The 14,826-nt window shown below is 34.6% G+C and overlaps 1 protein-coding gene across 1 annotated transcript; it reads right to left on the reverse strand.

Annotated features, from left to right (window-relative positions):
- Positions 1 to 1,964: 1,964 nt before the first annotated feature.
- Positions 1,965 to 2,900, reverse strand: LOC120620559 (olfactory receptor 2M3-like). Its single transcript, XM_039885616.1, has one exon. The coding sequence runs from the start codon at positions 2,898 to 2,900 to the stop codon at positions 1,965 to 1,967; it is 936 nt and encodes a 311-aa protein (XP_039741550.1).
- Positions 2,901 to 14,826: the final 11,926 nt, after the last annotated feature.

Here is a 14,826-nt window from a genome sequence, read left to right on the forward strand (position 1 = left end):
AAAATTACTTGTTTAACCTATGAGTGAGTTGACTTACTATAAAAAATTAATGAATGATATTATGAGTGAGGAATTTTTTTCAATAAAGTAAAACATGCATTATGAATAACATTTCATTTAACTCAATCTTTTCTTTTTATTTATTTACTTGTACAGAGAATCCTAAAAAGACAGTATTTATTTTAATTGACTTTTAGAACTGAAAAATGGAAAAAATATAGAGTACAGCATTCATAATTGTTTTTGAGATCAACAGTGTTAAGTTTTTCCTATTTATTATATTAGATATTATATTTATAGCAAATAGAAGATACATTGTATGTGCTATGAACAAATTATAAGTATAATCAAATTACATAAACTATATGTTGATTCATTAAATAGGTGTATTAATATATTAAAGAATTCCTACAAGTTGTCTTAATTCAGTCAATCATTAGGACACTACCAATGTTATCTCACATTACTGACAGAATAAGAAATTGTAATTTTATTTTTATGACTTTCATGGATATGAGTCTTTAAGTAATCTGTGTGTGTTCGGTAGCAACAATCTACACTGTCTCCCATGATCTACATTTCTTGGTGTCACTCTTGTGATTGTGTTATCCTATAAGGTAAAAATGATCGTGCAGATGTAACAAAGGTCCCAAACCAATTGATTCTAAGCAATCTAAAGAGGCTGATTCTATATTGGCTTGGCCTCAACAGTTGGCAAATCTGTATAAGAAGCCTTAGGCCTTTACTGAGGCCAGAGAATCCCATCTGCTGGCCTTGAACAAGCAAGCAACCAAGGTTATTTAATTGCATAGAAATAACTTATTTTAACAACCATATGAGCTTGGAAGATGATCATGGGCCCCAGATGAAATGGCAGGCAGCCCTAGCCAAAACCTGGTTTACTACCCTGTAAGACCTTGAGAAAAAGCATAAGATTGGCCATGCCAGAACTCCTGACTCATACAAACCATGGCATAATAAATGGCCGCTATTTAAAGCTGCTACACAGTGAAAAAAATTAGTACAGTGAGAATGTTGTGTCAGAGTTTAACAGAACAGTTTGTTTTTATGTTAGGTGATAGAGATTTTTTTCCTCTTAAAAACATAACAATCTCCAGGATCGTACTTAATTTTATGTAAATACCATCACAACAATATCTATGGTGATGTATGTAATACATGAAATATAATAAAGTGTGTAGACTTAACAATCCAAGATTTCTCCATTAAAAATTAATCATGATTTCATGCAATTGCAGTTCATTACTCACATAAAGATTAAAATGTCTAAGTGTGGTGAATCCAGAATTAAAGATTCATATTCACATTTTAATCTCCTATTTGTAAGGTCAAAGTCTCTAGGGGAAGGAAATAAATGGAGACTCCCCAATCTTCCAGTATCTTAAAGGAGAAGACTGTCCAGTCCAACTAAAGCTCAATATGCTAAAGCTCAACTTAGAGCTTCTCTCCCCTCCATCCATGTTAAGTTCATTTTCACAATGATCTTAAATTCATATTTATAATTTTGTATTAAATTATCTTGGTCATACATTTAAAAAATTATCAATTCAAGTTATAATATTGGATTAAGAAAAATTCTTTTCCTTTGCCATGATTAAGCCTATGACATGTTAAAAGACAAATTTAGTTTTATAAGTACAATCAATCAATGGGGTACTTGACATGTAATAATTCTCATTTGTAACATATTATTTTTTAAAAATATAAAAAAAGTGCATTTTGCTTTTCAATCTTTACTTATAGCCATATCTTATACTTACCATAATAAAAATATGAAATACTTGAACAAAAGAATGCAAATAGATATTAGTTTCTAAATCTTTTTTTGTTGCTACAACGATGGATAAATGTTAGGTACTGAATAAATGGAATAATACATAAATTTAAGAAAGAGTAACAAAAGTAGGGGCAAAAAAAGCAAATAATAAAGATACTTAAGCAAGTTATTCTGCATACTTGTCCTTCCCCAAAACCTTCATGAATGCTCTGGTCACTTCCTTGTTGCGAAGGCTATAAATGAGGGGGTTCAGCATGGGAGTGAGGATGGTGTAGAAGGCGGACACCATCTTGTCCTGGGTAGGGGAGTGGTCAGAAACAGGCCTCATATATATGAACATGGCAGCTCCGTAGTACAGTCCCACTACCGTGAGGTGGGAGGAGCAGGTGGTGAAAGCTTTGCGGCGACCTTCTGCAGACCCCATGCGAATGATGGCCAGAATAACACGAGCATAGGAAGCTATGATGACTGCTATAGGGAGCAGAAGCATGACAACACAGCAGATAAATATCATTCTTTCAAATAGCAAGGTGCTGGTGCATGAGAGAGTGAGTAGGGCAGGGACGTCACAGAAAAAACTAGGTATTTCCCGGGCACAATATGAAAAGGACAATACCACTGCAACTTCAATTATACCATCAGTGGAACCAAGAATCCAGGAAGAAGCAGCCATGAAACAGCATATTTTCTGGCTCATGAGACCTGAGTATCGTAAAGGGTGGCATATAGCCACATAACGGTCATAGGCCATGACAGCCAACAGGAAACATTCAGCTCCAAGCAGGGACACGTAGAAGAATATCTGAGCCCCACAACCGGCCACAGATATGGACTTGCTGCCAGACAAGTAGTTGAAGGCTGTCTTGGGCACAATGGTACAGATGAGCATGAGGTCCATGAGGGACAGTTGGCTGAGGAGGAAATACATGGGGGTGTGGAGCCGGGCGTCCAGGCAGATGAGGAGGACCATGGCCATGTTTCCCACGAAGGCCACTGAGAAGATGCCCAAGACCAGAGAGAAGAGGAAGGTGTGGGTGGGGCTGTGACCAAAGATTCCCAGAAGGATGAAGTCGGAGCTGAAGGTCTGATTCTCCTGTGACATGATGGATGTATTCACTACAGAGAATACAACATGTTAGAAATGGCAGAGACACTGCCATGTAAATATCAAGAGCTTCATTCCCAGATAACTACATCTACAAATCTGTCTAAGCATGGAAAACTGTTTCCCTGACCATCATTTTTATTTTCAGACTAGAAATATTAAGATTTATTTATCACTTGATATATTTTTAATGAAAAATGCACAGCTAATGGACATCATAATTTTCACCATAAAAGCTTGGGAGTGTTCTAAAGACATATAATCAAGATTTAGCAACATGCCACCTTAAATGTGTAATGTGGATCATCCTTCATAATTGCATGAAGACCTTGAAAAGACTCATAAATACCTGGGAAGACAATATCATTTCAGCCGTACTTTCAATGGAAGTCATCAGATCACACTAGAATGCTCCTAAATATTCTCTTTCAAAGTGTAAAGCTAAGCACAGACTAGTGGAAATAAGACAGGATTAGTTCAATTCCAGGTAAACAGAAGACATTGAGAAGTGAACAGTCAAGAGTCCATTAAGTAATACTTATTCTAATAATGGTAAATTCTAGTGGAAGTAGATACTCACCAAAATACCTTTTTCTCACTTCGTCACTAAAAACGAGGTACGTCACTGAGGGACGCAGCATAGACCAGCTTGCCTGAGAGGAGGCACAGAGGCCAGTGCAAAGACATAACTCAAACACCTGCCAAATGTGACTTTGGCTGTGTGATCATAGGCAATTACTAACTACTCCAAGCCTTATTTTCTACTTTGGAAATGTGAATATTTATAATGTTTATATTAAGGGGTGCTATGACGATCATATTTATAAAGAATGAACATTAATTGGAATATATTTTGAACCATATGAGTATTTTTAATAAATAATACTATTGGTGAGTAGAGAGAATGTTTGTGTTTTATCTTTAAACTATTCTAGTTTACATAGAATTAATATCATCCATTTTCTTAGCAATTTTTTTTTTAAGGAGGATCTCTTTGGCTACCCGTACTTTGTAAGTTATAGACATACTATATATTTTTCAGGTTTTTTTATTTTTTTTGTACTCTTCTTACAAACAGTTGCTAATTTAATATTTCTAAAACATTTGTCTAACATTGTGCAAATTTATCATTATATACACCACAGAAAGTCCTTCCGGCTCTACTGCTGAATGATTCCCATGATTTATTATACTTCCTGATTGAATTGGAGCCCAGTAGTGAATTACCACATCATTCCACCCAGTATAATTACAGTCCTTTTAATAACCAGAATGAGAATTTGATATAGACATTCGAGGTATGGACGTATAACATAATGCACATTAGTTTACTGCTTTATAAATTCTGTAATAATTTAATTGCAAGCTTATCCGCATTATAAATTCTCATCAATCTTTCACGGTATGGCATTAATAGTCTTTTTGTGCCCTCATATCTCTCAAAAATAGCTAATGATACAACTTGAGTTAAATAGTTAATTGACGTTTTAATAATTAGGCTACAAGAACCATGTTCTGATTAAAGATATCGTGAGGAAGGAAACTTGAGGGAGGGAGTTAGGAACAGTGGGAAAGCATCATGATGACTGAGTAAGGACAGTTTACATCAACAGAGCACAGTGAGACAGTGTATGTGAAGGGAAAACTTGGAGGTAGAGAGAAACTTAGAGGAATAGTGAATTCGAGAGAGAAAAAAGTAGAACGAAGGAGATGGAGACTTGAATGCAGACAGATCACTGAGCCCACCTGGCTGCCCTTGATGTGCTGCATTTGCCAGTGGTGAAGCCATTAGCTCACGTCTAACAGAGACACGTAATCCGGACACTGTTATAGATGAAAGGTCATGTAAAAACTGTCTTTGCTACATTTAGAAATTATTCACCTAATTCATCCCCCTGCCTACAGATAGAATCTTCAAATCACATCTCAATAAATGGTTGCTGATGCCTTTTTAAAAAGGCTTATCGATACCTCTGGGAAAAAAAATATATATATATATATTTTCTTATTTGCATCTGTACCCACTGATATTAGGGTTAAAACTAATTTTCTTTTATTAATTCATTCATCACATTATTTTTAATTTACCTAAAACATCATTGGATTATAACAGATCCCTTAAAAGTTCAATTTTCAATGGCTTAGATATCTGCAGAATAGACTTTCATCTCCTTACAGATATATTTGCGAGGCATTATAGAAAACTGTTCTAACCTCTAGTTCAAGTCTCTTGTTATCCATTTCTCAATACAAACCCTGTGCATTTCTACCTACAGATCAATACACAATACACAAATCTGAGCTTAGGTCTCATCCCAGGGGTTTTTCCTTACTTTGGCTGCCTTTCCGCTTTTTAATTCTTCACCTCTGTAAATCGTATCTCTCCAAGTTCCAACACTCGTGCATCTTTCTTCTTCATGCCTCTTTCTTCATTCCATAGATAGAAAGCTCTGCATATATTGAACTGACAAAGTAAATGTGACCTCTACCTCTATTCTATAGAAAAGGAAAATATGGACCTTCAGTTCACACAAATCTTGGTTTACAGTCTTAATCTACCAACAACACCTCTGTTACCAGGCAGGTTAACTAACATATCTGAGATTGCTTTTAATATCCTCCAATCTCTCACTGGGTTTTGTAAAGATATTATTTCATTTATCGTCTAAAAAACTGTGACAAATATAAAAATACAATAATTTTACAGAGAATATAAAAATATGTGTTGCAAGTCAACAAGAAAAACTACCTCCCTATTTAGAGGACTTTAAGATAAAGTTTCTAATATACATAGTTTTTGAAGAAAATATAGTTCCATGTGGTTGAAATCTAAAATATTTTAGATGTTTTGGCAGGTGCCATCTCCCTCCATCTTACCTTCTAGGGGTTCAGCAAGATATGGTACTAATGAAAGAGTAATTTAAAACCTTTAAATTGCCCGAGAAAACCTATGCAACATGATTTTACTAGGTCATCTGTGGTTTAATTTCGTGATCACTCCAGGGAACACAGTCCCTTGGCTGCAATTATTGTGTAGTGCTGTGTGCTGTCATTCACTCTATTTCCTAGGAACTCATATGGAATTAGTTTCCAGCTGAAAAATATATATCTTGATATTTAAGATCAAACAGAAAGCCCTGTCATTTTCTTGTATTTTGGTCTTCTTTCCCTGTAAATAGGACTCTGTTAAAGTTCAGCGATATTTTCACAATGAAAATCAAGTGGTCTAATCTGAGTATCATCCATCTTCAGATTCCAGTATTTGAGATTTAAGCACCATTGTAAATTATTCTTTCACAACTTTCCATTGTGGTTACTATTCTTTTTTGATTCTATGACAAGTTGTCTTGTCACTGTCCTCAAATATACTAGGTTAGTTTTCTCTCCGTGGAATTAATTGAATGCTTTAGACTTTCAGATATATCCTTCTTTTTCTCCTTTGTTTACATTTATAATATCTGCATCTGTATTTTTTTTTTATTTTTTATTTTTTGCCAGAAGAATAAACAGAGTTGCTGTCATCTATGCCACTTTCCCGAGATGGCTTATTTTAAATTTTACTTGTCACTGTGTACCTTCTGATCTCTTATTTCTTCCTTGACACAATAATTTTTTAGTAACATGTTATTTAATCTGCACATATATGTGGTTTTCCCAGTTTTAGTCTTGTAGTTAATTTTCTGTTTCATAACACTGTGTTCAGAAAAAATGCTTAGTATTGTTTAAAATTTGTTATATTTACTGAGACTAGTTTTGTGTCCCAGCATAATTTTGAGACAGAAACTTCTGTAAGTATTGATTATGACCATTTGGTCTAATGTGTCATTTAAAATCAATATATTCATATCAGTATTTTATCTGGATGATCTATCCATAGCTATCAATGGGTATTCAGGTTCCCTTCTTATTGTATTTTCATTAGAATCTCTTTTTAGCTCTGTTAGTGACTGCTTTGGATATTATTGTGGTCCTAGGTTTGGTGCATATATGTCGATGTGTTATGTCTTGTTAAATTTCATTCTTTATCATAAAATGTCCATCATTGTCTCTTGTTACCTTTTCTATCCTGAACTCTATTTTCTCTCATATAAGTACTTTTATACTTTTCTCTGGACACCATTTGCTTGGAGTATCTTTCATCCCTTCCCTTTGAGCCTATGCTTGTCTTTGGAGCTGAGATGAGTCTCCTACAGGCAACATATAGTGGGTTTTGATTTTTTAAACCGTCCTTTACTCTGTGCCTTTTTATTAGTGAGTTCAGTCCATTTATATTGAGAGTGATTATTAGTATAGAGACTACAGATATTTATCTTTTGTTTTCTGGTTACTCTGTATCTTCCTTGTTTCTCTACCTTGCTATTCTATCTGTTATTTTAGTTTGTTGATTTTCAATATTCTTTTTGCCATTTCCTCTTTTGTATTCTTTTGTGTCTCAGCTATAAATTTTCGTTTTTCGGTTACCATGAAGTTTGTGTAAAATGTTTCATCTGTACAATTATCCTTTGTCTTCTGATTTCCTCTTCTTTCACCTTTACCTGTTCAGTCTTTTTCCTATTATCGTTTTATAATTTTTTTCACAAATTATCCCTTTTTATGTTTTGCATTCATTACCAAGTTGCAGTAGGCATAGTTATTTATTTTTTATTTTTTATTTACATTCTTTTTTTTTGCTTTTTATTTTTTTATTAAGTTTATTGGGGTAACATTAGTTAATACAATTATATAATTTTCAGATGTACATTATCATTTGACATCTATATATTCTATTGTGTGATTACCACTCAAAGTCCAGTTTCCTTTAGCTATCATATATTTGATCCCCTTTACCCACTTCACCCTTCCCTACTTCCCTATATTTGATACCCTTTACCCCATCTACCTCTCCCCTCCTCCCACACCCCTAACATCTGGTAAAAATAGTCCATTGTCCATGTCCCTGAGTCTCTGTTTGTCCTGTTCATTTGTTGCTTTTAGGTTTATATCCCACATATAAGTGATATCATGTGATTTTCAGCTTTTTTTGTCTGGCTTATTTCGCTTAGCATGATTATCTCGAAGTCCATCTATGTTGTGCAAATGGCAGTATTTCATCTCTTCTTATGGCTGAGTAATATTCCATTGTATATATGTGCCACAGCTTCTTTAGACAATCATCTATCGTAGGACACTTTGGTTGCTTCCATGTCCTGGCCACTGTGAATAATGCTGCTATAAACATTGGTGTGCAAACATCTTTTTGGATATGGGTTTTCAAGTCTTTGGGGTAAATACCCAGCAGTACGATTGCTAGATCATACGGTAGATCAATCTTAGTTTTTTGAGAAACCTCCATACTGTTTTCCGTAGTGGCTGTACCAATTTGCAGTCCCACCAGCAGTGTATGAGAGTTCCTTTTTCTCTGAATCTTCTCCAACATTTATTTGTCCTGTTGATTATAGCTATTCTAACAGGCGTGAGATAGTATCTTGTTGTTTTGATTTGCATTTTGCTAATAGCTAACAATGTTGAGTATCTTGTCATATTTGTAGGCCATTTGTATGTCCTCTAAGGACAAGTGTCTTCAGATTCTCTGCTCATTTTTTGATTGGATTGTTTTTTGTTGTTGTTGTTATTGAGTCGTATGAGTTCTTTGTATATTTTAGATATTAGACTCTTATTGGAGGTGTTGCTTGCAAATATGTTTTCTCATTGAGATGGTTGTCTCTCTACTTTGTTGACGATTTCTTTTGCTGAGCAGAAGCTTTTTAGTTTGATGTAGTCCCATTCATTTATTTTTGCTTTTACTTCCCTTGCCTTTGAGATCGAATTCATAAAATCCACTTTAAGACCAAGGTCCTTGAGTTTAGTTCCTATGTTTTCTTCTATGCATTTTATTGTTTCAGGTTTTATATTCAGGTCCTTAATCCATTTTGAATTAATGTTAGTGTGTGGTGATAGACAACAGTCTAATTTCATTCTTTTGCAGGAGGCCTTCCAATTTTCTCAGCACCATTTATTGAAGAGGCTTTCCTTTCTCCACTGTGTGTTTTGGGCTTTTTTGTCAAAAATTAATTGCCCGTATAAATATGGGTTTACTTCTGGGCTCTCGATTCTGTTCCACTGGTCTGTTTGTCTGTTTTGCTGCCAATACCATGCCATTTTGATTACTGTCACTTTGTAGGATAATTTGAAGTCGGGAAGAGTGATGCCTCCAGCCTCATTCCTTTTTCTCAGGATGGCTTTGGTAATTCGGGGTCTTTTGTGCTGCCATACAAATCTGATGATTTTTTGTTCTATTTTTTAAAAAAGTGTCAATGAGATTTTGATGGGGATTGCATTAAATCTGTATAATGCTTTAGGTAATATGGTCATTTTAACTATGTTGATTCTTCCAATCCAAGAACATGCAAAACATTTCAAATTCTTTGTATCTTCTTTGATTTCTTTTAATAGGGTCTTGTAGTTTTCATTATCTAAGTTCTTCACATGTTTCCTTAAATTTATTCCTAGGTATTTTATTCTTTTTGTTGCAATTACAAAAATAATTATTTTTTCCACTTCTTTTTCTGATGCTTCATTATTAGCATATAGGAACGCTATGGATTTTTAACGTTGATTTTGTATCCAGAGACTTTACTATATTTGCTTATTGTTTCTAGTAGTGTTTTTGTGGAATCCTTAAGTTTTTCTATATAGAGAATCATGTCATTCACAAATAGTGACAGTTTGACTTTTTCATTTTCTATTTGGATGCCTTTTATATCTTTCTCTTCCCTGATTGCACTTGTTATAACTTCCAATGGTATATTGAATAGCAGTGGCGATAGTGGACAACCTTGTCTTGTTTCTGATCTTAGAGGGAAGGTTTTTAGTTTTTCACCATTAAGTACAATGTTGGCTGAGGGTATGTCAGAGATGGCCTTTATAATGTTAAGGTACTTTTCTTCTATACTGATTTTGTTGAGTGTTTCGATCATAAATGTATGCTGTATCTTCTCAAAGGCTTGTTCTGCATCTATTGATATGATCATATGATTCTTATTTTTTAATTTGTTTATGTGGTGTATCACATTAATCGATTGGCGTATATTGGACCATACCTGTGCCCCTGAGATGAAGCCCACTTGATCATGGTATATAATCTTTTTAATATGTTGCTGTAATTGGTTCGATAATATCTTATTTAGGATTTTTGCATGTGTATTCATGAGAAATATTGGCCTGTAGTTTTTTTGTGTGTGTCATCTTTAACAAGTTTTGGTATCATGGTAATATTGGCCTCATAAAATGAATTGGGAAGTATTGCCTCCTCTTTGATTTTTTGAAAGAGTTTGAGGAGAATAGGTATTAAATCTTCTTTGAAGGTTTGGTAGAATTCAATGGTGAAGCCATCTGGTCCTGGACTTTTACTTTTTGGTAGGTTTTTGATGATTGTTTCGATTTCCGTACTGCTGATCAGTCTATTTAGATTTTCCAGATCTTCTTGATTCAGTCTAGGAAGGTTGTATTTTTCTAAGTACTGGTCCATTTCTTCTAGGTTATTAAATTTGGTATTAAATTTTTTTCATAGTATTCTTGCTTGATTCTTTGTATTTCTGTGATGTCAGTCATAATTTCCCCTCTTTCAAACTTAATTTTGTTTATTTGTGTCCTTTCTCTTTTTTCTTTAGTGAGTCTAACCAGGGGTTTGTCAATTTTATTAATCTTCTCAAAGAACCAGCTCTTTGTTGTATTTATTTTCTCTATTTTTTTTCAATTTCATTCATTTCCGCTCTAAGTCTGATGATTTCTTTCCTTCTGCTGACTTTAGGCTTTGTTTCTTCTTCCTTTTCTAGTTTTTAAAGATAAAGCATTAGGTTGTTTATTTGCGCTCATCCTTATTTTTGGAGATAGGCAGTTAATGATATGAACTTTCCTCTTATGACTGCTTTTGCTCTGTCCCCAAAGTTTTGATACGTTGTAGTTTCTATGTATCATCAGTTTCTATGTATCTCTTGATCTCTGTTTTTATTTCTTCTCTGACCCAGTTATTCTTCAGTAGTATGTTGTTTAATCTCCATGTATTTGCGGTTCTTCCCGATTTCTTTTTGCAGTTGATCTCTAGTTTCAAAGCATTATGATCAGAGAATATGTTGGTATGATTTCAACCCTCTTATATTTGTTGAAGCTATCTCTGTGTCCCTGTATAAGGTCGATTCTTGAGAATGTTCCATGTGTACCAGAGAAGAATGTATAAGCAGCTGTGTTGGGATCAAAGGCTCTGTAAATGTCAATTATGTCTAGTTGGTTTAATGTGTCATTTAAAGATGTTATTTCCTTATTGATTTTCTGCTTGAATGATCTGTCCATATCTGACAGTGCAGTGTTTACATCCCCTACTATGATAGTGTTTTGGTCTGTTTCTCCCTTTAGTTCTGTTAGTAATTCTGTTAGTAATTACATATTTCAGAGCTCCCTAATTGGGAGCATAGATATTAATAAGTGTTATGTCTTCTGGGTGCATGCTTCCCTTTATCATTATGAAGAGTCCCTCAGTATCTTTCTTTACCTCTTTTATTTTGAAGTCTATTTCATTTGCTATTAGTACCGCTATTCCCACTTTTCTGTGAATGTCATTTGCTTGAAATATCATTTTCAACCCTTTCACTTTGAGTCTATATTTGTCTTTGGAGCTGAGATGTGTCTCCTGGAGGTAGCATATGGTTGGGTTTTGTGTTTTGATCCATTCTGCAACACTGCGCCTTTTTATTAGTGAGTTCAGTCCATTTACATTTAGGGTGATTATTGAAATATGAAGTCTTTTTATAGCCGTTTATCTTTTGCTTTCTGGTAGCTCAGTGTTTCCATTGCTTCCTTGTCCTTGTGTTTCTGGGTTTTTTTATTTTTTATTTTTTTTATTTTGGCGGCTTTTGTGGGTTTTGCCTCTAATTCTTCTTATTTTATGTTATATACTTCAGTTCTGACTCTGTGATGTGTGTTTACCATTACAAACATGAAAAAGATAATTATATATATATATAGTCATCCATTTTCTTCTGTGTGTGCATTATCTCTTTTCCCCTTTGCGAATTTGGATCTTTGAATCCCCCCCTTTTCCGTCATTGTTATCTGAATTTGTTTCCATGTATGCTGAATGTTCATTACTATCTTGCTATAGCAATTCTTTTCTTATTATTTAAGCTTATAATGCCCTGTTATTAGTAAGGGTTGCACTCTTCTGTTTTTTTATTTATTTTTTTTGCCTGATAGTCACTTTACTCTTAATTATGTATTTTTGTTGTTATTACTTTGGTTTAGGTGCAGTGACCCCTTTCAAAATTTTCTGTAGTGCAGGCCTCGTAGTGAATTCCTCAACTTTTGTATGTCTGGAAAGGTCTTAATTTCTCTTTCATATCTAAAGGAGAGCTTAGTCGGATACATTATTCTAGGCTGGTAGTTCCTTTCACTTAATAGTTTAAATATTTGATTCCATTCCTTTCTGGCTTGTAAGGTCTGCACTGAGAAGTCCGATGATAATCTAATAGTTTTTCCTTTATATGTTACAATTTTCTTTTCCCTGGTTGCCCTGAGAATTCTATCTTTGTTATTGCTTTTTAATAACTTTAATACAATGTGTCACGATGAAGGCCTTTTTAGGTTGAGATAATTAGGTGTTCTGTTGACTTCTTGAATTCCAAGCTCCAGCTCATTCCTTAGATTTGGGAAATTCTCGTTCACTATTTGTCTGAAAATGCTTTCTAGTTCCTGCTCCTTTTCCTTGCCTTCAGTAATGCTCATCTTTCTTATGTTTCCTCTCCTGATGATATCAGCTAGTTCTTGTATTTCTCTTTCATTATTTTTCATTCTTTGGTTTCTCTCTTCTTCCTTTTGATTTATTTCTAGATTTCTGTCTTCGATATCACTGACCCTTTCCTCCATTTGGTTGACTCTATTTCACAAGCTTGCTATTTCATTTTTCAACTCTTGCAGGTTTTTTTTTTTTTATCTCTAGATGTTCTATTTGGTTCTTTTCGAGGGTTTCAATATCCTTGTTCTGCTCAGCTTGTTGTTTTTGCAGGTTCTGAAATTTGACTCATTTCGGAAGTCACTGAGTTTTTTCAGAAGTACCATCCTGAATTCTCTGTGACTTAAGTAACATATTTCTGTGTCTGTAAGCTCATTTTCTGGAGATTTTTCTCTTTCTTTCTGAGATCCCTTATCACCTTCGTTGTTCATTGCATTTAATGGACTATTTCTTTAATGAAAGTGTGTTCTGTTGTTTTTCCAGAAAGAAGATTTATTAGATAAAAGTCTCTCTTTAGCCCGCAACAAAGAAGGCACTTTTCTTTTGGTTTCCAGTAGGTAGCATCTAAGCCTCTTGAATCCCTAACATTCAGTAGCTTTGCTCAGATTCCCCTGGGGCTCTGCGATGATTGGTCTTGGAGGATATGGGGGGAGGGGCTCTCTGGGTTAGGGGTAGGGGGCTGCATCTCAGCCTTAGTTTTGCAACCACAGTTGGTAAGAATCAACTGTTGTTTCTCTGCTGGCTGCTTCTCTGCTCTCTACCCTGATCCTTTTGCCCAGAGAGCCCTCCACGTAGAGTCAATAGAGCTAATTTTTCCCTTTCTTCAATTATATGCTGAAATGTCACCTGGTGTGCAGGTCTGGCTCCTCTCAAAGTGTGAACCTTCAGAACTCCCAAATTACTTTCTCTTGAGGATTTTGTTTTGTGTTTTCAAAGTATTACCCATTTTTAATACATGCTATCATCCAGTATATGTTTGCCTTTCCCTGCTAGAATGTCAGCTTCCAATGATCATACCTTACATATTTTATTCACTGGTATATTCAAAGTATCAGGCACAAGGTAGTCAGTCAATACATAGTTGTTAAATAAAAGCGGTCATATAAGTCAAGGTATAAAATAGCTTTCCTTAATTTTGAAACGTGCTTATATTTGTTTTTTATTTGATTTTAAGAGGAAATAAATAAAAAAAAATTGTAGAGAGAGTTAAATTTCAGGATAATTGGAGAGAACACTGAATTGGGGGAAATTGAGACAACTGGAGATAAACAAGGAGAATTATGGAAGAAATCATAAAGTAAAGAAAAGTAACAAAGACATCCAAAGAATGTGACATGTGAAAACCAAGGATGAGTTTTATTCAGAGTTCCAAATGGTGTGATAAATTTTGGTTTACTCGGAAGGACACAGAAATAAAAACTCGTGATCTGTAAGTAGTTCTCCAGAGCTGCCTTCATGGCTTTGTTCCTTAGGGTATAGGTAATGGGGTACTATATAGAACAGAGACACCAGCAGTCCAAAGCAGAGGGAATATCTGTGGCAGGCTTCAAGTAGACCACTCTAGCAGCACCAAGAAAAGAAGCAACAACAACCAGGAGAGGAAATTAATACAAACACTGAGTATAATGATCAAACAGAGAAAAAAGTAAGTTGAAAGGAGATTTACAGGCACACTTTGCTCTATTGCTGTGGTCAGTATCTCAGAACCACCATCCTGTACAGTACCCGAGGGAGAGTTCTTTTTCTTTATCTCATCTCTGCCCTCCAGCCAATCCTTATAAACACACCTAACATTAACCCTCATGGATTTTTGAAAACTCCAACTTACACATATGTTGATCATTAGAATGTAACTTTAAAAAAAAATTGACGAATTTTGGATGAGTTGCAAACTGCCTCTTCTCATGGCTTTACTTTTCTTTCCTTTTCCTTTCCTTTTCTTTCCTTTTTTTCTATTCTTTTGCCTTTTCTTTTGTTTTCTTATAATGATCACTTCCAGTACCACTTTCTTTGATATTTGGGAAAAAAATATGGGATTGTAAATGGCCATATGTAATAATATTAAGCCAAATGTCTAAAAGGAGAGTGCTACATTAAAAATAAAAAAAGTGTCACATAAGCTGGTAAACTTTTCTCTTCAATGAACAACGTACAAAGATA

The sequence above is a fragment of the Pteropus medius genome, unplaced genomic scaffold (genome assembly GCF_902729225.1).
Source record: "Pteropus medius unplaced genomic scaffold, Ma_sr-lr_union100, whole genome shotgun sequence".
NCBI lineage: Eukaryota > Metazoa > Chordata > Mammalia > Chiroptera > Pteropodidae > Pteropus > Pteropus medius.

Bases quoted from the DNA above. Each gene is read 5' to 3' on its own strand.
- LOC120620559 (XM_039885616.1), bottom strand. From the start codon at position 2,900: ATGTCACAGGAGAATCAGACCTTCAGCTCCGACTTCATCCTTCTGGGA.